The sequence below is a fragment of the Ursus americanus genome, chromosome 7, assembly GCF_024610735.1.
Source record: "Ursus americanus isolate L20-20 chromosome 7, mUrsAme1.1.p, whole genome shotgun sequence".
Lineage (NCBI taxonomy): Eukaryota > Metazoa > Chordata > Mammalia > Carnivora > Ursidae > Ursus > Ursus americanus.
In genome coordinates this window covers 79,776,627-79,803,617 of record NC_142133.1, presented here as the reverse complement: position 1 = coordinate 79,803,617, position 26,991 = coordinate 79,776,627, and the positions used below count along the sequence as shown (strand labels likewise).

Below are 26,991 nucleotides of genomic sequence, written 5' to 3'. Positions count from 1 at the left end.
AATATTGTCGAAACATTCAGTACTTTGTCAGCCCTGAGACACTACTAATTCCTCGGGAAAAGCATATGGAAGTTTCTGAAGTGGGAAAGGAGGAGGATATGTGTTAGTATAGATGAACTTAACTGTAGACTTATTTTGAAAATCCAAACAACATAAAGTCCACCCTTCTCAAATTAATCTCTAAATTTAACATCATAATCCCAAATAAAATCCTAACAATACTCTCAGTGGAACCTGATCGGCTGATGTTCAAGGTCTTCTGGAAAACTAAACAAACATATGATGAGGAGGACTTGTCCGATCCCAGCAGATAAAAGAACATGTCACAGTGATTTATAATGTAGTACTGTTTCATAAACAGATCAAACGATTAACCAAACAGAGAAGAAAGTTCAAAAAAGAGACTCATCCAACTGGAAGTTTTTGTTTATTATAAAGCTGGCATATGAAATTAGCGGGAAAAGGATGAATGAGGTAAACGAGGTTAAAAAGCTCTTTCAGAAATAAAAACAGTTTCCTGGTTCATACTACACACACACATACAAAAATCCAGATTAATGTAAAAAAACCAGGACAATAAAAAGTACCAAAATAAAATACAAAGGAATACCCTCAAAATTCTGGCATGGGAAAATCTTCATAAGTACAACAAAAATCATAAATGCCATGAAGTTAAAGTCTGACAAATATTTACTATATAAACATTGGAAATTTCTATAGAACAGATGACAGAAAATTAAATAAGCAACAGAAATTATTTACTACATATAGTAGGTTAATACCTTTAATAAAAAGTTCCACAAATCAATAAGGATTAAGAAATCAAATGAAAATGGATGAAAATGTAAATGAGTAAATAACAGAGTTTAAAAAATTATAAAGTCAGTCCATTTAGAAAAATAAATGAGGAGTACCTGGCTGGCTCAGCTGGAAGAGAGGATGACTCTTTTTTTTTTTTTTTTTTTTTTAAGATTTTATTTATTTATTTGACAGAGCAAGAGACAGCCAGCGAGAGAGGGAACACAAGCAGGGGAAATGGGAGAGGGAGAAGAAGCAGGCTTCAGCGGAGGAGCCTGATGTGGGGCTCGATCCCAGGACTCTGGGATCACACCCTGAGCCGAAAGCAGATGCCCAACGACAGAGCCACCCAGGTGCCCCGAGAGGATGACTCTTGATCTCAGGGTCATGGGTTCGAGCCCCATGTTGGGTGTAGAGATTACTAAAAAAATAAAATATTAAACTTAAAAAAAAAAAGAAAAAAGAGATTCAAGATAAGGAATGATCAGAAAATCCCAATAATAATAAAAAAAAATGCATATGAGAATTAGGGGCATCTGGGTGGTTCAGTTGGTTAAGGGTCCAACTCTTGGTTTCAGCTCCGGTCATGATCTCAGGTTGTGAGATCGAGTCCCACATTGGGCTCCGCGCTGGATGTGGAGCCTGCTTGGGATTCTGTTTCTCTCCCTCTGCCCCTTCCCCACCCATGTTCCCCCCACCCAGTCAAGCATTATAAATAAATAATAAATGATAAATGAATGAATGAATAAAGAAATTGATAATACTTGTCCAACATCACTGGCAAAAGTTTAAAAATAGGCAATACCCAGTTTGGGTAGGGAAAATAGGCATTCTCAAATGTGGTTGGTGGGGATGAGATTTTAAACAGCCTTTTTTTTGGTGAGTGATTTTGCAGTATACATCAGAATTTGTACATACTCTTTGAGCTGCCAATTTCACTTTCTGGAGTCTATCCTAAAAAACAAAAATACTTACATATATTTACAAGGATCTACACGTAGATACTCACTAAAGCATTGTATGTTAATGATAAACAGAAAACCAACTAAATGTCTCCAATACGGTATTAGTTAAAACAAACGGAAATAATAAAATAAATAGAAAGCCCCGCTATGGAGTTCAGCAATAGTGAATAAGGAGATATCTATATGCACACAAAATGAAAGTCAGTTAAGCAGAAAAAGTGAACTAAAGAATAATCCCATTTTAGGTACTAAAAACCCCTGCACAAATGTATCTACATATTATACACACAACTGTGTGTATATAAACATATACTGACATATCATGGGGAAAGTTCTAGAACAAAACTGTAGTAGACACTCTAGGTTGACTCCCACCATGTGCATTTCTGTCTCCATTGTCCCCTGCTTTCCTCTACTCTAGAGACCAAAAGGCTAAATATTCAATGCCCAGCTTCTCTTGCAGCTTGAGGTGGCATGATACACAGATCTTGTCTGTGACATGCATGCAGAAATCTGCTGAGGTTCCTGGAAAAGATTTAGATTTGTGTTGTCCAATATGGTCTCCATTGGCAAGAGTGTTCTAGATCTGGCTCATACCAGCTCATGAAAGCTGTTAGTTGAAGAATTTTTGTAAACTGGTTGTTAAACACAGCCAGTATTAAAAATTAAATGCGAACATAAAACTAAATAAATAGTATTACAAAAGCATTAAATATGCAAAACTCATCGCTTCTCAATTCCTTCTTATCATCTGGTGTCTTCTGTGCTCTTGGGCTATTCGTACATCCTGCATCTGCATGACCGAAATACTCCGGAACGGTGAGCTACTGAGCATTTCTTCCCAACCCCCATTCAGGAACTTCAAGCTAGTTGTTTCAAGGCTACCAGGATAGAAGCATTTACACTATAAAAATTGGCAAAACTATAAACCTTCTTGATCATTTAAACCAAGGATCAACAAACTAAAGGCTGTAGACCAAACTTCCCTGACTGCCAGATTTTGTAAATAACATTTTACTTGGCCACGCCCAGGCCCGTTTGTTTACGTGTCTGTGGCGGCTTCTGCCTTACAATAGCACAGCTACAACAGCAACTGTAATGATCCTGGAGCCCTGAAATATTTATGGGCAAGTTGACTCACCTGAATTAGAATTAAAATGCTGAACACAAAGGTAGGGGGAAAAACAACGAAGAAAATGCTAGTAATGCACATTAAACTTTTAAAAGGTTGTCATGACTACAGCCATTGTATTGTGAACAAGAAAGAAAGAGGAAATCATCTCCCGTGATGCAAAACCTACTACTGAGACAGCAGAGAAGTTGCTCACACATGGCCAGAGGAGTGAAGTTCCAACATACATCTTCCTTGTCTGATTTTCATCTTATTCACTGACACAAACAGAAATATCAACCAACATCCATTTAGAAATGCCTTCGTTTATCCATGATATAAGCAACTTTATTACTGAACTGGCTGGTAACCAAACATTTATTTGTAGTCGAGTTTGTCAAATTATGGAGGAAGTGCAACTACAGGTGAGCCTTGTAAGAGTTTGGCAAGAATCAATGAAAGCATTCTGTAAGAACCAACTGGCTCTTCTTACAATTAACAATGGAGAGTACTGTATATTTTATTATTTGTAAATTATGTACTATCTATCCACTATATTAGTAAAATTTATAATAAGTTTGCATATGTATACTTATGCATCTTGCTTACCCACAAAGCCCATTAGTCGCTAACATTTCCCAGCGTACCACTGACTAGCCACATGTGCTTATGGAGTACTTGAAATGCAGCTAGTCTAAAATGAGATGTGTTACAGCTGCAAAATACACTCTGCTTTTTGAAGCCTTCACAAAGAATTTAAGATCTTTCATTAATAATTTTTATACAGACTATATTTTGAAATGATAATATTTTAAATATACTGGGCAAAATAAAATATATTCTTTTTTCCTTTTTAAACCGTGAGTGTTGGAAAATTGAAAATTACATCTGCGGCTCACAATGTATTTCTAATGTATAGTGCCAGATAGTTTTCCTAAAAACAAAAAAGGGGAGAGACAGCTGGTGTGGCTTTTCACACTTTTGAATTCTTTCTGCCCAGAAAACAGATCTAATGGTTGTTGTAGCAACCATCTTGCATCCATGAGGTGGCAAACAGTCTCAGCACAAGAGAGCAAGAGAAGAATCCTGCTTCTTTAATGACACAATGAGCTGCTGCATTGGCTCTAAACAACCGAATCCAGCAAGAATCCCAGGTGGTGAATTTTTCCCCTATTATCTGCAACTGAAATGCATTCCGAACTGAAGGCAAAGCACATTAAACTTTAGTTGTTTTCTTCGGAGTCAGATCGCAGGGCAGGGTGACTGGGCAAGCCTTTGACTTCTCGCATTCACACATCAGCAGAGGGAAGCAGACATAGGAACCAGTATGCATGTGCATGGTATTACACCACGAGGGCTATGCTCAAGGTATGAGTTTCACTGAGTGCCTTCAAACAGAAAAATATACATGCAAAAACTCCAAAGAGTTTTGGACCAAGATGTAAATAATGGCCTCAACACTTTTTATTATTCCTACCTGACAGTGTAAGAGTTACTTAAAAAAGGCAGACACACAGGGGTCCTGACACTCTAACTCAATCAACTGTGATCTTGTCCCTCTTGCAAGGTTTTATGCCTGGTTTATGGGCAGGCATAAAACTAAGGTCTGGTCAATGAAACTTAACATAGAGCTTCTGGAAAGGCTTTGCTCCTTCTTGAAGTATGACCCTTGCTAGTGTCGTGTCTGTAAGTGACAGCAGCCAGCCTTAGCTTAGAAAAGGAGTTAGTCTATGGACAAAGTCAATACGCTAGGATGGCAAAATAGAAAAGTTAAGTAGAGCTTTTTGATGCCCTCATTAAGACTGGGTTGCTGAATTAGCCAAAATGAGCTGCCTTGCCTCATGACCTCTTGCTTTGAGAGGTAAATCTTTCTATACTGTCCACACCACTATACCACCATGAGCTGGGATTTCTGCTCTTTGCAGCCAAAAACATCCTGATATAATTATTACTCATAACAAAATTAAAGCAATAGCATTTAAAGAGTTCTAGAACAGAACATTTTCTTTTTGTTAAAATATAAATGTTGAATTACTGCCTCATTTCAAAAAGAGAAATCACATTTAAATATTTATTCATTTAGATATCAGCTACAGACTGGAGACTGTTCAGGAAAAAACAGAGAGCTCAGAAATGCTGAGGGGAAATGAAAAAGAATTCTCCCCGAAGGAGGAAACCAGGTAACATCACCAAAAGTTTCAAAATCCTAATGGGAGCAAAGACAAAATCGAACAAATGAGTAATTGTTTTAACGTGCTGAAATCAAATTAAGCTGTTCACTTTCCAAGGTGCATGAGCTCAGATGACCTTGGTTATTGGTCAGCTGCAGAAAAGGCTTGCACATCTGTATTCTAACTTACCGTCTTCTCCTTATTTTGCCTTTCCCTCTGTCTATATTTTCCCAGACTCTGTTTGCTTATACTTAGGTCTTGAAATCAGGTACTTAAGTTGTGAAACCTTGGAATTTTGCTCTTCTCTTTCAAACACACTGTTGGCTAGTCTGTAGTCTTTGCATTTCTATATAATATTTGAAACAACTCGAAAAATACACGGAACACTATAAAACAAAATGCATATAAGCAAACAGGGTCTTGGAGAGTATACACAGAGGGAGAAGGCAAAATAAGGAGAAAGTCAAGCCAGTATTCTGATGTGTAAGTCTTGTGCAAAGTTAGTCACATGGGTCAACAAGCAGTGTAGATTCCAGATATAAAGCCACACATATAGACGAGTCGCAGTCTAATACAGAAAAGATGGTATTTGCAATCAACAATGCTGGGACAAATGTCTATACATATAGAAAAAAAGTTAATTTCAGGCTTTAACTCATAACATACAAAAACTAGCTCAGAATGGATCTGTGATCAAAGCCTAAACAATGAAACTATAAAACTTCTAAAAGAAAATGTTCACAATCTTAGGGCAGATGAAGATTTCTTGGAAAAGGCACAAAAAACTCTAAACTATAAAGTAAAAAATTGATAAACTGACTTCTCAAAATTTCAAAGCTCTGTTCCTCAAAAATCACTACCAAGGTACACTTATCATGACGAGCACGGAGTAACGTATGAAGTGTTGAATCACTAAATTGTCCACATCAGATTCATAATCACACTGTATGTTAACTATACAGCAATGAAAATTAAAAACTTAATTTAAAAAATCACCACTAAGAAAATGAAAAGGCAAGTCACAAGTGAGGAGAAAATACTCATAATTCATAAAACTGACAAAAGACATATCCAAATGTAAAAAGAATGAATTGTAAAATAATAGTAAAGTTCGAGCCAGAAGATTTGAACAGACATGTACCAAAAGGTGTCCAATAGGTCAATTAGCCCAAGAAGAAATGCTTGACACCATTAATCATGAGAAATCGAAATTAAAATCATAGTGATGTACCACTAAACACCCATTAGAATGACTACAATTGAAAAGTATGATAAAACCAAGTGTGCTTGAGACTGTGAAGTGACAGGTGCCCTCATACTTCACCAGTGGGAATGAAAATTCACATAACTACTCTGGAAAAGTTTGGCAGTTTCTTATATAATTAAATATACTTTCACCCTGTGTCCCAAAAATTCTTCTGCTGCACACATGCAGAAGAAATGAAAACATATATCCGTTGAAGACTTGTACCAAAGACTTGTACAAAAATGTTTTGGAAGTTTTACTCATAATAGCCCCAATTTTGAAACAACCCAAATGTCCATTAATAAACAGGTGAAAGATTAATTATGGTACATACATTCTACACAATGGAAAGCCACTCAGCAACAAAAGGGACAATCTGTTGATAAACACAATGACATGGATGAATTTTAAAACATTAAGCTGAGTTAGAAAAGGGGGAGCAGACACAAAAGATTACACACTATAGAGTTCCATTTATACAGAATTCTAAAACAGGCAAAACTAATCTCTAGTGACAGGAAGCAGATCACTGGTTGCAGGAGACGGAGCCAGACTGATTACACAGGGAAAGGAAGAAACTTTGGGGAATAAGCAAAAATGTTGTCTATCTTGATTTGGGTGGTGGTTACACAGTTTATGCAGTTGTCCAATGTTAACTATACTGGAACTGAACTGAACTGGTGGTTTTGTTTTAGGTAAATTACACCTAAAGTTGATTAAAACTTAGTTTGCAAACAAACACATTGAATACGATCTCCTTTGTGTATTCCTCCTCATCCTGGGGTCCCAGGGTTTGGTTTTCTTCTCCAATGGCACTGATTTCCAAGAGGATGTCACCCTGCCCCCTGATTTCCATGCCCTCTGTACACTGACTGCTCCCAGATTCTCAAGCTCCAGCCTAGATATGCCTCCTAATCTCAAACAACCAACAAGCTACTCAACATCACCAGGTGTTGCTTAGTAAGTAAGCATCTGGAACCTAACATGTTCCAAGTAGAAATTCTAATCCCACCAAGACCACCTTTTCCCTAGTTTTCTCCATCCTGGTAAACAGCACCTTCTCTCATGCAGTTGTTTTGCCCAAAAAACTGCAGTCCTTTTTGATGTATCTTTGTGATTCCCACCCCCATACTGCAGATCTCCAAATCCAACTTCATATCGTATATCACTAGGACTCACATCCACACCCAAATCTATCTACAAATATACACTGGATTGAGTAATTCCCCCTGGGAGCGGGTCTGGGCCTGGACTGCTGTAATAGCATCTGACTAGTTGTCCTTCCCCTACTCCCTCCGTAGTCTGTTCTAAACACTGCATCCAGAGTGCTCAAGACTCCCCAACAGCTGCCCATCACACCCAGAACAAAATCCAAGTTTCTTCAAGAACTTTTGTTAACCCAGGATCTCATTTGTTTAAAAAAACTAAAACTCTTTTCTTTGGTTCTACTGGATGAATGATACACATTTACATACACTTTTCTTTTGATTACAGCCAAGGAGTAACTGCTATTGAAGACTGATAACATTAGGACGACTGATTCTACAGAAACCTGGCAACATTCAAAGCACCCTTCACATGTGTGCACGGGCAGATCAAAGAAATTCCAGCAATTCAGGGGAAGGACAGGTTAGTTACCATCAGTGTTGTCTGAAGTTGGTCATGATTTTGAACTGGTACTATTTTCGCATTAATTAATTTGGTGAGATAGGGCTCCATTTCACTTTAAAAATAATTTTATTCTTGTAAAATTGTTGCTAAACCATCCTTGGTCCAGTTGGTTCCTCTCCCTCTGTCTCCTTGGTACTGCTGGGTGGAAACACAGTGCTGACTGCAGTAAGCTCACGTTAAAACTAGTGGGTCACAAAAGCCTTTAAGTCCAGGATCAAGTTTTATTCAAACTGGTATCTCCAAACCGTACCTCTACTTGCTGGCATATAATCCTGAAGCCCATAGGTTATCATGTAATTTTTAAATGAGACTCCACTCAGCTTAAACACCTATAAATAAATAATTCTCCAAGCCTACATATTAAATCCATTTCTCTCAAAACCTATCTCCAAATTTCTATCCACAATTATGTATTTCCACTTCCAGAATATACCATTTCAAATTAAATAACTACAATTCACCCAATCTAGCTAGTCTTTTTATTTTTTATCTAAACAGCAATAAACATAAGCTGAGAACTAAAAATTAAACATTGGTGAGGGGCATTAGATTTAACTCTAAAGATGGCACTAATGAGAAATGCAGACTGAAAAGTAATAAACAATTTATAGGAGCAGAGCCTTGGAAAGATCATTTCTTAAAAATTATTTGTATTTTCTATTTAAAAACATTACGATTAATTGAGTTTGTCTGTTTTCATTTAGTGGTTTTTACATGGAAGGCGTCCTGAAGAATTGTTTCTCTAGGCAACGGCATCTGAAAGTCAGGTCAACATCCTGAAGGGGGCTCACCTCTTCTTTCGTCTCTATTTCTATGAAAGTCATACGTGCACAGAGTTTCAAACTCACAGGGTACGACGTGGACAGAGCTGTGCGCAGGCCCACACACCCCCTCTCCTGGACCGATCCCTGGACGGGCAGGGTGGTCAGGCCCCTCAACAGCACCGTCCCCTGCGTCCCCTGGGGCTTCAGCTCTTCCAACAACTCCGTCTCTGACTTTATGGCTCTGATGGCTTCCTACCACTTCAGTGGAGTTTCAGGTAAGTGTGTGCATTTAATCTGCTACAAACAACTGGCAGTTGCAAAGTTTCATCTTAAAACCATTATCAAAATGTCAGGTTTCTAAAATCTTTTTGATAATTTCCCAAATTTTATTCTAATAATCTAGCTATACATTTAATGGACTTTTAATAAGTGGGATACGGTTCTCATTTTTTTTACTCTGCACACAATAACACATTGTAAGATACACTGTTTCTGCTCAAGTATTACAATTAACGGTTTAATTTATCCTCAAGCAACAGGTGATAAATCAACTAGCCATGTGGTCTCTCTAAGAACTAAGTTTGAAAGCTCTTTCCACTATTACATTTATAAACACACCCTCTTAAAGATACACAATAACCATTCTTCACATTTTAAGATCATGTCTTATCTTTTCCTAGAGTTGGTTGTTAAAGACGTCATTTTGACTCAATACCCGCGCCTTTTATAGGGGAATAGAAAGAACGGAAAGGTACAAGTTCTCCAGAGATGTTGTCGCAATGTCTGACAGCCAATCATGAGTAACAGTGCTGGGTACGGTAGGATTAGCTCTAAACGCCAGTCACTTCTGTCTCAATGTATCCATGGTGCTCCATGTAGAATAGCTTTACCACACTTTGTAAAAACTGGTTTCTTAGCTGTCCACATCCTTCACGACACTGAGCTCCTCAAGGAGCCTGACAAAGAGAAGACATTCTCTTCAGTTCTGTTGGGTGGGACACGTGCTTACAAGTGAATGGTACTGAGAAGACGAATATAGGGTATAATAGAATTAGTGTGACAAGATCACCACAGGCCAGAGAGGGAGTGGAAGACTCCTCCCAGGATGACAATGTCTATGTCAGCCCCAAACACAGAAGAGCGACAGAGAAGATGGTGCTTCCCAGTTGAGTGTGTAGAGCCAAGAGTCAGTATACCGTTCCATGGCCAGAGTGATACCTGTCTAGCAAAAACTGGGAAAAACAACAGGAAATAAGCTTAGTTGGTAAAACAAAGTTCAAAGTATTCTGAAGGGCATGGATTTCTTCAATATGAGTATTCTGGGTATTCTCCTGTAGGCATTCCGAGGTTTTTGAGCAAAGAAGTAATAGGATGAAATAGTTACTTGGAGAATAATAAAGACTAATCGATGTATATGATGGATTGTAAGAAAAAGGAAGTCTGGAAGTCATAAGAACGGTCAAACAGCCCAAGGAAAGAAGTCCCTGGCTAAGGGAGAGAATGTGAAAGAAAGCGCTATGGATTTCCAAGGAAAAGTAAAAAGAACTCCAACTATTTTTTTTTTAAGATTTTATTTATTTCACAGAGAGGAAAGAGCAAGCAAGCATGAGCAGGGGGAGAGGCAGAGGGAGAAGCAGACTCCCTACTGAGCAGGGAGCCCAACTTGGGACTCGATCCCAGGACCTTGAGATCATGACCCGAGCCGAAGGCAGACGCTTAACTGACTGAGCCACCCAGGCACCCCGAACTCCAACTTTCTATAACTTTTTCTGCTTAAAGAAAGTGAGAAGCAAAGGTCAAGTTTTTAAATCAGGGTGTCTCAAGAAAACACAGAAGTTGATTCCGGAGCAAAGAATGACCCAGGTCGGAATGCTGTCTTGACCTCTTACTGGCTGTGACTTGGAGAAAAGTTGCTTGAACAAAGCCTCAGACTTCTCTTATGTATTAACAATTTTCCCCCTGGAAGATTTCAGTTAATTTTAAGGCTTGAAAGCTTTCACTGCCATCACCAGACCCGTCTGACTGCCAACCCGACACCGCCGAGAGCGTCTAATAAAGCCTCTCCAGCTGAGTTGAGGTGGAGAGCCAGCATGTTCTCCTCCAGCTGGTATGTGACACCCAACACCATCCCGCTGGCGGCTCAAGCCTCCAGAAGCCGATTCCTCCCTTTCCTTCATGCACCACAGCCAATCCTCCATCCAGTCCTGCCTCTACTCCTGTGGGTCTGCCTCTCTCTCCCCACGTACCTTCCAGGTCTGCAGCTACCAACAAGTCTTGTCTGGTTTCCCAGTCCCTCTGGTAGCTCCTGCTACACATTCCCTGGGATGATGCCATCTACCCAGCAGCTGGAGCCGTAGTCTGACAAGGTATGTCCCTCTGCCCACTGTACTACAACTGCAGTCTGGCCCAGCCGCCTGAGTTCCGGGAGGCTTAGCATTGGTCTTTGTCCTAGGGCACGAAGCAGGTACTCAGATATTCGAGTACTTGTTGACTAGAGCCCCATATTCCCGATTTTTAAATTGGGTTGTCTTAGTATTGCGTGGTAAAAGTTTTTTATATATTCTGGATGAAGTCCTGAATCACATATATGTGTTGCCATTATTATCTCCCAGTGGCTTGCTTTTTATTGTTTTAAAAGTGTCTTTTGAAGGGGCGCCTGGGTGGCGCAGTCATTAAGCGTCTGCCTTCGGCTCAGGGTGTGATCCCGGTGTTATGGGATCGAGCCCCACATCAGGCTCCTCCGCTATGAGCCTGCTTCTTCCTCTCCCACTCCCCTGCTTGTGTTCCCTCTCTCGCTGGCTGTCTCTATCTCTGTCAAATAAATAAATAAAATCTTAAAAAAAAAATAAAAGTGTCTTTTGAAGAATAAAAGGTTTTCATTCTGATGAAGTACAATTAGTCAATTTTTTGTGGGGGCCATTTTTTGAGGGTCATACCTAAAAAGTCTTTGCTTAACCCGAAGTCATAAAGAGCTCCTATATTTTCTTCTAAAGTTTTATAGTGTTAGGTGCCATGTTTAGGTCTATGATACATTCTGAGTGACTTTTTATGTATGGTGTGAGGTAAAGGTCTACTTTTACTTCTTCATGAATTCAATTGTCCGGGCATCATCCCTGGAAAAAGACCATCCTTTCCCAAATGAATGGCCATGGCACTTTTGCTGAAAATCAACTGACCATAAAAAAAATAAAGGGTTTGTTTCTAGACTCCCAATTTTGTTTCAGTGAGATACATGCCCATCCTTATACTATTATCACAACATCTTTATTACTCTGCCATAGTGTCCAACTAACTTTGTTTTCTTTTTCAAAAAATATTTTTGTTATTCAAGGTCCTTTGTATTTTCATATATATTTTATGATCAGCCTTTTAATTTCTATTTAAAACACTTTCCTAATTTTTGTGAGAGACTATATTACATCTGTGAATCAGTGTGGGGAGAACTGCCATCTTAACAATACAAACCTTCCAACCCATGATTATGAAGTATCTCTCCATTTAATCTTTTTTTTTTTTTTTAAGTAAGCTCTACACCCAACATGGGGCTTGAACCCACGACTCCATGATCAAGAGTCTCATGTTCTTCCGATGGAGCCGGCCAGGCAGCCCCATTTAATCTCCTTTAATTTCTCTCAGAGATGTCTTACAGTTTCCAAGTGTAGTTGCAGATCTTTTATTAAATTATTCCAAGGATTTTATTTCTTTCGATGCTACTATGAACAGAATTGCTTTTGTATTTTCATTTTTGGACTATTCAGGATATATGTAACATATAATATATATATATAATTGATTGTGTCTCCTGATCTTGTAGCCCTGCAACTTTGCCAAACTCATGTATTAGCTCTGCAGTGTTTTTACAGCCGCTCCAGCACTTGCTCGGTTTCTGTTTGCAAGATACGTCTTATCCATTCTTATTTTCAAGCTGTTGGTGTCTTCTCTTCTAAAGAATGTGTCTTGCAGATAGCATACGATTAGGTCATTTTTTTTTTTAAATCCAGTCTGCCTTTCGATTCACATTTAACGTAATTACCAATGTGGTTAGATTTACATCTGCCATTTTGCTGTTTGATTCAGGTGTGTCTGAGGTCTTTTTTTGTTCCTCCTTTACTGCCTCATTCCGCATTAAAGAATGTTGGTAGCATATTGTTTTAATCCTATGTTGGTTTTTTTCACTATACATTTTTTAGTTACTTTCTCAGTGATGACTCTAGGGACTACAGTATGTATCTTACCTTATCACACTCTTTTTCAGATTAATGGTGACTTAATTCTGATAAAATACAGCAAGTTTGCTCCAGTACTGCTCCATTTCCTTCCTCGTCCTTTTTACTATTATCACATATATGGCACCTATACATGCTATACTCCTAATAATACAGTGTTATAATTGTTGCTTCAGATAGCCCTTTAGATAAATGAAGAAAACTTATATGTACACCATCTTTTATCTTCTCCGCCCACATTTACCATTTCTGGAGATCTTCACTTCCTCCTGTGGATTCCAGTTACTGTCTGTTATATAACCTTTCAACCCAAACAACTTCCTTTAGAATTTCTTGTAAGGCAGGTCGTTGTGTATCTGGGAATGTCTTTATTTCACCTTCATTTTTGAGGGATAATTTTGCTGGTTATAGAACTTGTGGTTGAAAATTTTTTCTTTCGGCATGTAGACTATGTCATTCTAATTCCTTCTGGCCTCCACTGTTTCCGGTAATAACCACACTCTTCCTCCGTAGACAATGAGAGGCTTCTCTCCTGCTGCTGCTTTCAAGATGGCCTCATTCTGTCTTTCAACAGTGTGACTACAGCATACCTTAGTGAAGATCTGTTTGTTTATCCTACTTGAGCTTTGCTGAGCTTCTTGGGTCTGCAGATTCGTGTTTTTCATCAAATTTGGGATACTGATGGACATTATTTCTTCAAATGCTTCTCCTCTGGGAGCACTGACTACACACGTGTTGGAGTGTGTGATGTCGCCCCACAGGACTCCCCAGCGGTTTGCTGTTCTCCAGTATGTTTGGGATTTCTTCTACCGGCTAATATCTACTGATCCACCTCTAAGGTTACAGATTCTTTCTTTGGCCATCACAAACCACTACGTAGTGCGTCTACTACACTTTTCATTTCAGTTATTAACGTTTCAACTCTAGGACTTTCATTAGGTTCTTATGAATAATCCTATGTCTTTACTGATATTCCCTATTTGTTGACTCATGGTCATCATATCTCATTTCTTTGAACACATTTATAATAGCTGCTCTGAAATCTTTGGTAAATTCAACATCTGGATCTGTTTAGACGCAGTTTCAGTTGACTGCCTTTTCCCTGTTTGTCCTAATTTTTGGTTTAAAACTGGACATATTAAATAATACAGTAACTCAATTTTTATTGTTCTTCTTTTCCTTGAGCATTGTTGTGCTGTTTTTGTTTTTTAGCTTGGACTTAATCTGCTCTTTCTCACCCATGGTATGTAGCAGCTGACGTCTCTGCTCAGTTTTTTAAATACCTGGATTTTATTTTTCAGTCTCGCTCTAGGGGTCACCCCTGTGTCTAAACAGCTCAGTGGTCAGCTGGGGCTTACAGAGCATGTGTTCAAACACCATCAGCCAGTAAGGCACTGCCATCTGTCCACGTATCTACATGTGGGTTAGAGAACTCATTCACAGTCCAGCCCTTGTCAGGTCTGTCCCAGCTTGTACTCTCCCCCAGGCCCTCTCAGGCCTCCCTGTGCCTGGATGCAGCCTCCAGGCAGCCAGTGTTGCATGGAAATCTTCTCAAGTCCCTTTGTGGCTCTCTTATTCCCAGTATCTCCCGATTCGATGCATGCCCCATATCTACAGGACAGCAGAGCTGGAGGCATTCTCTGCTCATCACTGTGCGAGTTTTCTGCTCTCAAAACTGAGTCAGCTGTTTCTGGTATCAAAGCTGTTGTGTCCATGGGCAGCCCTGCACTAACAGGATTCCTCTGCCAAGGAGTGAGGACTGGAGGAAACCCCAGGCAAGAATACTATCAGTTCCCACTATTCTTTCTCCAAGTTTAGCAGTTTCTTTTAATGAATAAATGCTTCTCAAAATGTTGTTTGCCTCTGGTCAATTTCCAGAGCCCTAAAATGGTTTTGACAAGTTTATCCAGTTTTATAGCTGTATTGGTGGGGGGGAGAAAATTTGTCACCCTCTTCATTCCTCCATCACTGGAAGGTCCATCAGAACATGTTTTGGTAGGCTAGCACAGAAGTGTTATATGTGTGAGAGGTAAATTAAACTTCCAACATAGACCCAGAAAATAAGAAACTCACCTGTAGCTAGTGAAGTCTCGATGCCAAGAGAAGATTGCCAGACCTCTCTAGAAAGAGTGAACCGAGTTCTGCCAATGGGAAATCATCTCTATATTTACTACTCTTACAGAAGAATTTTTAAATCACTAAAACACCACCTGCTTTACCAGCAGAAGGCAGCCATGCCACCTTCACGTAAGATTCGGAGGTCCCTCGTCTTTTTGTTGTCACTCTAGGACACCGCTGTCCTCTGTATGGTCAAGTAACCATGCTCTCAGGATCCCCGCTTTAAGCTTTCTCCCTGAATACAGAATCTGGTATTTGTTTGGTGACCAGAACACACTCTTGATTCCTTTCTAGAGACCTGCAGGTAATCTTATGTTCCTTAAGAAAATGCCACTGTCCCTGGGAAGTCGGGGTTTGCTGAGTGATCTACCCTGCCTTTCGGACCAGGGTTCCCTCAGCCAGAACAAAGAGACGGCACTGAGTTACAAATCTAATAAAAGTCACGAGGGAGTCCGTGTGTTCTTTTATGAAGCCTTCTTCACAGAAAAAAATGGAAAGGAGCTTCGCTGTATTCACTGGGCCAGATACAAATAGTGACACTGACACATGAAGTGACTCCACTCTTTCCTGTTCTCACTGTGTTTACAGATGACTGTAATGCACCAAACCACCCAGCTATTGTTCAGCCTTTAAAAAAAAAAAAAAATCCAACTTTTGCTCCCACACCTGGTTCAGTAACATAATGAAGTCACTTACTGTTCTTCTCAAATTTGACTCAAATGTACAAATAAAACTGGGTTTTGGCTGTTGACATCAAGCAAGATTATTTTCTCTTTCAAAATATAGACTTTTATCGTTTACATTGACATTTAAGACCTTTGGGTTCTAGTTCAAAATATCGTCTGGTTCGTAGTTTCCCACCTCAGCCTCTCCCAGTAAGTCAATCAATTTGCATGAACTTAAAGCTTTTAATAACATCAAGAACTACATCTGGCAGACAATGTAATGACAGAATCTTGGGAGCAACTGAGAAAGACAATTATCCACAAAAAAACACATCCAGATTTCAGCCTGTTCTCATTGCTACTAAAACCAGGACTCTGAAAAAAAGAATGTTTGGAAAAGGCTTCACATCACCCGTACCAGTTCTCAATTCAAAGATCTTGGGCCTCTACCAAGCAGAAGATTAGGAACCTGTCACTCTCTGTCTCTCAGGGGCTGCATTTTAATATAGAGTCCTGACCTCCCTCTCCACCCACACAAAAGACCACTCATCTTTTTTCTATTAAACTTCAGAGTGAAAAAATTTATGAGGAAAGCGGGGGGAAAAGTGATTCAATTAATTCTTCAAAGCTCTTAAAAGCAAAAGTAAGACTGTCAATTACCGTTTGCCATCATCCATATTTTGTCTCATCATGCCAAAGATCTAAGAAGTGGGACTAGGAAGAAGACACCCCCAGAGCTGAACAAAAGCTGAGCTGGTCAGGGCTTCTCAGAAATTGGGACCTGGAAGAAGAGGAACATACTTCGGTCTGCCTTCTGGTTGTGGGTTTGAGAAAATGGTCAGCTCATGAGCAGAGGCCAACCAGCTGTGTTCAGATACACATTCCAATCACTAATGCTATCTGGCCAGATTCTGAGGACATAAAATCAAATACAGCACAGTACCTGTCCTCTCAGGCTCCAAGTCCAGTATGGGGGGCGAGCACGTACCGGGTAACACATGCCTGGCACCCGCCCTGCACCATCCAAGGGGCTCTGCATACTGTATCTCAGTGAATCTGATACTCTTGTACTTTCACATGTTAACATCTCTGAAATCAAGAATGCTCTCCCAACTGACACCAAGGAATCCTCGTTAGTATTAGATAAAATAATGGCATATCTTACAATCAATGGCATTTTACACTTAACGAAATACAGTATACCTCATCTTTGCTACAGCCCTATGAGGTAGGAATTATTATTATTCCTAATGTACGAATGAGGAAACAGAGGATAGAGAGGCTAAATAACTCAGTGCACCTGGGTGGCTCAGTCAGTTAAGCATCAGACTCTTGATTTCACCTCAGGTCATGATCTCGGGGTCGTGGAATCGAGGCCTATGTCGGGCTCCATGCTCAGTGGGGAGTCTGCTTGAGATTCTCTCTCTCCTCCTCCCCCCCGCCTTGCGCTTGTTCTCTCTGAAATAAATAAATCTTAAAAAAGAAAGAGAGAAGCTAAGTAACTGTGTGTGACCGGGCTACCAAGCAGATGAGCAGGACGGGGCGATGTGGCCCTCTAGCCGGCATCTCCACACAGCGTTGCCCCGCCTGTGAACAGATTTGTCCAGCACAGCACACTGTGTGACATACAGCAGCCATACAAGGTGAGGGTGACTGCTTTAGCAGGAAGGGGAGGAGGGGGAAGGGCTTCGGCCCAGAGGTCACACCCTGCAGGGCCAGCAGGAATGCATGCTGGGGTGGGGGGCTCCCGGCAAACACAAAGGAACTAAGTGTAAAACAGCGGAGTGTGTGTTCAGAACTACAAATGGCTCATTATGGCCGGGCTGTCAGAGTTGAGGAGCGAGAGCTGTAACCAAGAGTGGAAAGCAAGGCAGGGCAAAGGCACAAAGGCGCTGCCGAGCTGCCAAGCTGCAGGGAGCCAACGCACAGTCCAAAGCAGAAGAGAGCCACGGTCAGGCAGACATTTTAGAAGCTCCTCGGGGCAGCAGAGCAGAGGCCAGACGAGAGGGTAGGGCCCCCGGCCGGCAGGCTCCCGGGCACGTCCAGGTGCACGGCTGCAGAGCAGGAGTGGGCCTGAGGCATCGGCAGGGAAGGAACAGCAGCAGCTAACGAGGGCTCACAACATGGCAGCTGCTGTTTGAAATGCCTTACAAATGTCTAAACTTCAAAACAACCCAAGAGGAACGAGAAGCACCGAGAGTGCCTCGTGACGGCTAAACGGAGGGGACAAGGCAGCTGCAAGGATTCGTTCCCATACCTGCCTTGGCTGCTCCGCTGGAGGATGTGCCCAGAGAGAGCATCAGCAAGGAAGCAGAGAGCTGAGGCCCGACATGTGTTTGGTTCTACCATGTGGGCTGGGTGTGGAAACGAACAGGACAAGGGAGGGGGCGGCGTCCTTCTCTGTCTGGGAAGGAGCACCTGGAGACAGCCAGTCACATCCCCTCCTTGCCGGGCTTGTTCCCCTCCTTCTCTTCCTCCTACTCCTAACACCTTACCCTGCATCTTTAAGGATGATCTCCCGAGGATTATCTTCATCTCCCTCCCAGAACTTTTCATTATGAACTTATGCTGTATGCTAAGTGTGAGAGGACAGAGATAAGGTGAATGGACTTAAAGGTCACTGAAATTTAGACTAATCTTTGAAAAGAATGGGAAACAAAACCAAAAAACATCCATTAAAATAATGTGCAAGAACACTACAGATTTAGGTGAAATAAGAAATCAGACATCCGTAGCAGCCCCGTGTGGCTCTCTCTCCAACACCTGGCTGCCCGAGTACATTAAAGATCTGTGTCCACCCCAGGTTGGACGTTTGCCTGGTGGTGTGTGGAATGATGAAGAGGTTATGAGAAAGGCAGAGATAAACAGAAAGCGAGGTCAGGGAGACACTAACCAGGAGAACCAGGGACGGTGGAGTGGAGACGGCATTGCCTCCAGCATGGTTTCTGGGCTCTGGACACATGTGTCTGCCATTTACCACCAGCCAGGCAGGCGGCCCATTGCGGACGGAGCTAGGGGGAGCAAGGGAGTACGTAAGCATAGAGACAGAAGGCTGTTCTCTCTGAGGGTTCCAGAACTTACAGATTTCAGAAGCAGAGTGGTACCAGGCAAGTGGACAGCGAGAACACAAACATAAAGGACACCAGCTAGGAGCTCAGATGGCTTCGATGACAGAGGCTGGGTGAGAGCTTCACAAAGCCCATACAGGAAGCATGAAAGAATTCTAAAGAGGCAGCTCTCAGATTCTTCGGTCTCAGGATCCTGTACCCATTAAAAATTGAGGAAACCAAAAAAGCATAACCCGTATAAACAAGAGCCACTGATCTTTACCATAGAGGAATAAAACTGAGAATTTTAAAAATATTTAATTCAAAAATAATGATAAACCTAGTACATGCCAATATAACAACACTTTTGGGAAAAATATATTTTCTAAGTATATTTTTTAAAAAGTTAATGAGAAGAAGGGCAATGTTTTAGACTGTGCAAGTCTCCTTAACGTCTGACGTAACGGAAGATCGCTGAATTCACAAATGCTCTAACGCGATATCACACAGCATGTAACCTCTGGAGAAAGCCCCATTGTCTACCCGTGAGAGAATGAAAATGAAAAAGGCAAATAATGTCTAAATGTCATTATGGAAATATTTTGACCTTTTCACCTTCTAGAAGGATCTCAGGGACTCCCAGGGGTCTCTGGACCACACTTTGCAAGCTGTGATCGAGAGGAGGGCAGACCATGGTGTTTGGGAGAGACGAAGAACAGAGCAGCCAGACAAGCCCCCAAACGGGAAAAGCCGGGAGGGGAGGCAGAAGACCGTCTGCCTCATGTCAGCAGACATAAACAGTAAATCAGACATCAAATTCTGCCAGCACTCCTTTTGTTTCACTGCTTGGTGAAGGTGGAGGGTTCAATGTATGAGAATCATGATCTCATTCCCCTAAATTCTTATATAACCTCCCTTTGCTCCCTAGAGGTGAGAATTACTGCTATAGAAAACATATTTTTTTAATAATAATTTTTTATTATGTTATGTTAGTCACATACAGTACATCCTTAGTTTTTGATGTAAAGTTCCATGATTCATTAGTTGCGTATAACACCCAGTGCACCATGCAATACGTGCCCTCCTTAATACCCATCACCAGCCTATATGTTCTGTTAGGTATCGGGGGTGAGACGAATGATTAACTTATAGAAGCCGTCAAATGAAGAACAGGTAAACTAAGAAACTCACTCCAGAGGGGCGCCTGGGTGGCACAGTCGGTTGAACATCCGACTCTTGGTTTTGGCTCAGGTCATGCATGATCTCAGGGTCATGAGATCGAGCCCCACATCCGACTCTGCACTCAGCAGGGAGTCTGCTTGAGATTCTCTCTCTCCCTCTCCCTAAGCCCCTCTCCTCCTTCTCTCTCACATAAAAAAATAAATCTTAAAAAAAAAAAACTAACCCAAGAATTAGAATTACAAGTTTTAACTTCTCAATATAGCGTTCAAACGAAGATTAATTTATATTACTTGCATGCACACCAAATAACAATGAAGGAAAACAACCCCGAAATAAAAGGGGTGGGATACAGTTTCCGACAGAAAATCCACACATTGATGCAGCTGGGGAGGAGCTGAGGTTAGTGGCTGGGTGCATGGGCTCTGGCGTTGAACGGGTTTGATTTCAAACTCAGCCTGCTAAGGACTAGTTGTATAGACCTGGGGCAGGGGTGTGGCTCAACTGTGAAGCTGAGAGGACAGTCTTCCAGCACAGGGCGGTCACGATGAGCACATGGGAATTCACTTCAGCACTGAATGTGTATCTGACTTAGAACTTGGATTTAATAAATGTTAGCTATTAGTGGTAATTTAGCTATTACCAGTAATTTATTAATGATTAATGTTCTGTTGTCCTTCAGGGAGTTTACCCTATTCACTTCTTCACTTTTATCCTTCTCTTTCGTTGGATTTTATTTTCAATCCTTTAAGTCTGTTTTCTAAACATTTTAATGCTCTCATGTTTAAGAAAAAAGCTTTGCATAGTAATTTAAGTGACAGCTTTCTAATCACTGGAATTTTAAAAGGAAACTATTCCAACAATAGGAGTTCCATACAAGACTTTCCAAAACTCTGAAAGGCAAATAGAGTACCTAGCTCATCCCGAAACTGTCATGCTAAGGGCACATTTTCTGTAATACCCACACGATTAATTTCTGGGCCAGAAAAAGATGTGTAATCCCATCTCTTTCCACTCTTCATTAAGTTTAAGCAAAAGCTCAGTTTTCACTGTGAAAACACAGATGCCCGGTTTCCCCACTGTCATACCCTTTTACCAAAATGGCCGTGTCCTGGGTCATCAGGTAGGTCCTCTATTACCCTCTGTCTATCTTCCCATAACTGCTCTAAATATGAATTATTTAGTAAGCTACAACAAGTAGGAGGAGGTCAGTACTTTTTTCCCCACACAAATTAATTTAACTAAAGGTATTTAAAAATTCTATTTTTCATCATTTGACATTAAAACAGCATTTTAGAATCTATATTTATTATGTATTTCAGTAAATATCGACCTGAAGTACAGCACTTATAAAAGTCTGAACAAGTTTACAGAATGGGAGAGGTTTTAGAGATTAAAATCACGTCATTCAGACATTTATGTAAAGGTTAAAGCAGTTTTAAAAGACCCCAACCCTTCATTCTAACAAAGACTAAGAAAAAGCCAGTCGTGATACAATGTCTCAATGGTGCTTGTTATTCTTCCAAAAAATAACTAGGATTTGTATACTGTCTGGTAAACAGGTGAACATCTTTCATTTTTCCAACCAAAAAACAACAACAAATCTTTAAAGGAAGGTTGGTAAATAACCAAACAACATACATGAATTTCACAGACTTCCAGGCCTGACAGTCCCTGGTTCTGTGACTGTTCAAGTGAACTGACCTCTGGGACCTACGTAGGGAATGGCACCGAGAAGCTCTCCAGCATTCAAATGCCAAAGTCAGAGTCCAAAGCTGTCTCTAAATCAAGCTGCTTCTAACACTGTGAAGACAGAACTCACACATGTGAACAGAGTTACTGTGAGACACCCCACAGGTACTTCCATCCGTTAGCAAGCCCTAATCTTCCCAAACCATTTCCGCACTTCTTACTCAAAAGTTAAGCAAACAGTCACGAAGATTTTATTCTCACAAAACTTCGACAAGGACCGCATATTTTATGTAAGTGGCATGTGTTATGACATATAACTGAGTGATTTTGCTCATCATCCTAACAGATGGTTATGTGAGTTTTTAATTTTTCTTTCAACTTTCTGGCAAGGATGAAGGTCTTAATGTGAAAGTAAAATTAGTTTCCAGAAGTACCTAAAACCAGAAGATGAGTCCTTATACTTTTCCAATGAAAAGCACTGTTATGTTTAATTATCACAACTATCCAGTTATGTTTGATAATATATGAATTGTTACCTCCAAAACAAGAAGGATATTCATTTAATTGGGTAATATCTCTAAAACAAGTGATTCATTTGGAGTATTAGCTGTTAATCTGACATTTTTAGACAGACCTGATGTGGCAGAACCCTGTTACACAAGTAACCTGTACAAACTTCTCTTCACTCCAGCACATTCCGATGAACAGCATCACCCGAAGTAATGCCTTTATTGACCCAGGGATGTGTGTCAGTCTTATCAGCATCCCTACATTAATATAATCCCCCTACTTTGTATAAAAACCCTTGCTTAATCCTACGGGGGAAAAAAAGCTTCCCTCATTTGCTCAAGGATGACTTAACCCTCCTTAACAGAGAGATCCAGTATACAAATAGAAATAAAATTTAGAATTCAAACACCGCCAAAAGAGATACTATAATTGACTGAATGGTAAAAAGGAAACTGAATCACGCCCTTTCCGGACTTCAGGATTTAATGGAATGACACTATGTGTCCTCCAGACTTTTCGGAAATCCAGCGGAACCTAGACATCCTATTACCTATCACCGAGTAACAGTTTTCCTCTCTATGAGAACTGTGAATATTTAAAAACCTTAGGTCCTAAGCACAATATGCCACAAGGCCACGGCATCTTTTCGGATAAAGGTATCTGCCTCTTCGTCCTAAGGAAGAGTAATGAACACATACAAACCTCTGCCTTTGTTGGGGACCCTGTTGGCTCTCATTACTTCTTCTCAATCAGTTTAGGACATTTCTTTTTCAATGACACATGCTCATAATCATCATGCTTAATGCTTAGAAGTAATCTAATGCAAAGGTAAAAGGCCTGGGCCCTGGGTAAAGGCAGACACACATAGTTCCAATCCCAGATCCATCACTTACTAGGCTCTGTTTCCCTGTTCGATGGGTCGCCCACACTACCTCCAAAGGCTATTGCTAGGATAAGGGCCAATGCATGGGCTTTCACAGTGACTGACACACAATGATTACTGAAGCATAAACTATTATACAAATAAGATCACATAAAAAATAGATTTTAGAACTACTGTTTTCCAACTGAAATTCAACTTCTGGCACAGCCATACCGAAAGGACCTGTACCCTTATCCCCAACCACCATAAAGCTTTCAAACATGGTCCACAGAGAGCATAAGAGAAAAAAGTCTAAGAGTCCAGTTTCCTTCCTGCCACATTTTATTCCCTCTCATGGGAGCATGAGATTGTTCTCAGTGAAGTTAATATTTTCCCCACAGAGTTCCCGCTGAGCCACTACCCGCTGCTAATTAACTTCATGAGGACAAATTTTCAAGTGACTTGAGGCTTCTGCCTGCCAGATGGCATTTCCGAGATCATCATTCCTTCCTAGTAGAGTTCAGGCAGTTCCCAATGCCATTTTTGTCTAGGAATCCATATTGTAGGAGTCTCATGAGAGCCGGCAGATAATAGGTGGACATGACCTGTGCTACCCGCTCCTCGGAGTCCTCCTGGATGGAGATCAAGGCCAGGTCAGCCTCAGCTGCCTCTTCTTGCCCCAGCCCCACCCCAACTCCCAGGGCTGCGGCTCTACGGGACCAACAAGGAGGAAGTGAGCTGGAAACACCACCAGAGTGCAAGTCAACCCATCACGCACGCCATTCAAGGCCTAGCGCAGGAATGAATATAATGTTTGGAAATACCAAACTAAAAAACATCAAAAAAAAAGGCTCAAGAGCAAAACAAAATACTCATTCAGAACAGAAAAGATGACCTCACCTACTGAGAGTTTCTATCATCTATACACTCAACCATGGGATTAAAAAATAAGTAAAAGATCCCTGCCAAGGAGTTTAGGTCCTGGGAAGAAGAAAAGATGAATTATAGTGCAGGGCAGTCAGGGTGATGGCCCAGCTCTGACTTGACATCAGGAGGGGAAAAAAAAAAATCACCAAAATACGTGTAACTAAGAATGACTTCTGAAAACATCTCATCCAGATTTTGAACACCTCTTCTTCTAGCCGAACCCTATATGCAAACAAAAGCTTACTCGGACACCCCGAGTATGAAGCAGGTAGGCACATGCTCCTTAGCGGAGTCACTGGTTTAATCCAATTTAGGCCCAAAAAGGTTAATTGACTTGGCCAAGGTCCCAAAGCTAATGAAAATTTAGCAGAGTTTGAATTCAAACCCATATCCCCAGGACTCCAAACCTGTACTCATCTAGTCAACCACTAAGGCCACCGGGTGAAACGCAGAGTTTGCATTCCATCTTTTCCCATGACCTAGCCTGCTATTCAATTTCAAACATCAATAAAGGCGGCATCTGAGGAAAGCATGTGTTAATATTTCTCAATTCTTAAAAATATATGTTAGCATAATTTCTACTTAACATCAAATATCTGTACTCCGTTCCCAACTGTTTTATTCTACTGGACATATAGTAAATGGCCGATACACATAGAGCCTGGGTTTTACTACCTTCCTGGCTTGTCGCTCCCTCCTTTATGCTTCCCCAGCCCTGAGCCTATTCTTCTTTTCTAACACTCATCACAGTGTGACCGGTAGTTTGACAATAAGACAGAGCACGTCCTTATACCCATCACTGGATCCCAGCATCAGCTAACAGATATCTGTTGTGTGACTGACTGTCTTAATATCTCCAAACCAACAATGCATTTCAGAGGGTGAGGACCACATCTCCATGATCTTCACGTTTCTGGAAACACTGTGGCATACAAGATATGTTTGTTCAAGTCGGAGGAGAGGCGAGGCAATAGAATGGTAAGTTTATTTTATTTTATTGTTTTAAGATTTTATTGATTTATTTGACAGAGAGAGAGACAGCCAGCGAGAGAGGGAACACAAGCAGGGGGAGTGGGAGAGGAAGAAGCAGGCTCCCATCAGAGGAGCCTGATGCGGGGCTCGATCCCAGAAAGGGGGGATCACGCCCTGAGCCGAAGGCAGACACTTGATGACTGAGCCACCCAGGCGCCCCAGAATGGTAAGTTTAAAACTACTTTCCTACCTCCTGACAACATAACGCCATCCACAGCCTGGAAGCCCATTAGACAGGTATGGTTTTACTGGATATATCTACACCTTTTACATTTTTCCTTTAGGTCATCTGTTTTGTTGAAAATTACTTGCCAATTTATAATGAAAATACTTCAGCTTAACTTCTCTAGGCTAAGGGGATTTTCTACTCTTTCTGTTTTAACCACCCCACATTTCTGTTGTTTGAATTTTAAATAATGGCAGTTCCTTTGTGCTGTGTTCCAGAAGTCTGAGAATTTTTAGAACTCAAAACAAGGTTTCCCATAGAAAAGTCAGAAAACAAAAAACTGACATGAAGGGTGCTTAGGTTCCCACGCCCGTCTACAAAAGCTTGTTTTGCACATCGGAACAGCACAGAGCCCAGCCACACTGTGCTGCCTTCTCCAGGGAAAACGCTTTCCTAACTCCAGGAGGATGCCCAAAACACATTTCTACTCCCCTTCCTCTTCTACAGCCTACACCCATCCTCCCATTCCCATCCTTTCTGCCCCCCCCTTCCACTCTCCCTGGGGACCGAGATGAAGTAAAGCCCAGCACAGATGTCCAGGTTCAAGAATGAGGTCTGGGACTTTGCTGCAGGTTGAAGAGGATACAGGGCTACCGTAACGGCAGCCCTGAGATGGAGCTCAGGGGCTCTAACAGAGGCAGAGGCTGGGGCCCCGAAGCAAGAGCTTCAGGAGACGACCGGGAAAGGTCTTGCTGTCATGCAGGAATCATAGTACCACTCACCCATTCACTCACTCGTTCATTCATTCATTCAACAGATGCTTCCTCAGAACTCGTAGGTACCACACTATATTCAGAAAACAGACATGACATGACTGTGCTGTTTTGCCTCCCAAGGGACATGTGAAACTATCTGGAAACGTTCACGGTTGTCACAACTCGGAGAGGGCAGGGGAGGAGGCACTACTCGCTCCTCGTGGGTGGAGGCCAGGGACGCCACTCAGCACCCTACAGTGCACAGGGCAGCCCCCACATCACAGAATTATCTAGCCTGAGATGTCAACAGTGCCGAGGCTGAGAAAGCCTGTTCTTAGTCCAATTGGAAGATCTTGAGTATAGAAAAGAATTTTTCATGCCCTTCAGTATATGTGAATAAATCACCAGATCTTCTTGGTACGGCGCTGAGTTTATGTCATTGGCAAGGGTAAGAGGTGCATGAGGCCTGTCAAGGCTGAAATTTGAGTTCTACTGAGTAATTTATGACAGCTCTTCTTGAGAAAATTATCACAATTTAGAATAATTTTTAATGTAACAGCATTGTATTTTGATCTAATTCTATTACAGGGAAATACATATTGATATGGGAATAAAGAGGAACACTTACTTGTGCATGTTCTCCACTCCTATTATGATCATGATACAGTAGGAAATTCCACTTTGTACAAGAAAATGTAAGGCATACCTATAAAAAGTAAGAGTGCTGTTAGAAGAGGGGCACCCATTCACAGTCATCAAGATGAGACCACTGAGGCCACAAAGTGCTTACGTATCACATAGAACATCTTCAGATAAAAAGTAAGGAATCTAACTTTCTCAGCCTAGAATTCTGTGAACACCCTAGAGGGGGTCCCATATCACAAGCCCCAGAGAAGCTGGAAAAATAAAATGAAGCCCCATAAAGGCACCCTCAGTGCCCTGGCTTTCCCCGTCTCCTAGCTACATGAAAGTGCTGTGGGGTTATGCAGCTCAAGGATTACAGCTTTTTCCATAACTCAAGGCACAATGAGGAAAAGGAGTAATAAATCTGGATTTCAGAATAGTCCTGAGAGAACATTAGTTGTT

At 41.2% G+C, this 26,991-nt stretch overlaps 1 protein-coding gene across 6 annotated transcripts in view; it reads right to left on the bottom strand.

Annotated features, from left to right (window-relative positions):
• MBOAT2 (membrane bound glycerophospholipid O-acyltransferase 2) overlaps window positions 1-26,991 on the bottom strand; it is a 122,312-nt gene that overhangs the window by 41,856 nt on the left and 53,465 nt on the right. For 5 of the 6 annotated variants that reach the window (XM_087863875.1, XM_045775959.2, XM_087863877.1 and 2 more), the window contains one exon: window positions 26,534-26,611. The exons of the other annotated variant lie outside the window; for it this stretch is intronic. In XM_087863875.1, the coding sequence (XP_087720001.1) occupies window positions 26,534-26,611 (78 nt within the window). The remainder of the gene's footprint in view (window positions 1-26,533; window positions 26,612-26,991) is intronic. 6 annotated transcript variants of the gene reach the window in all.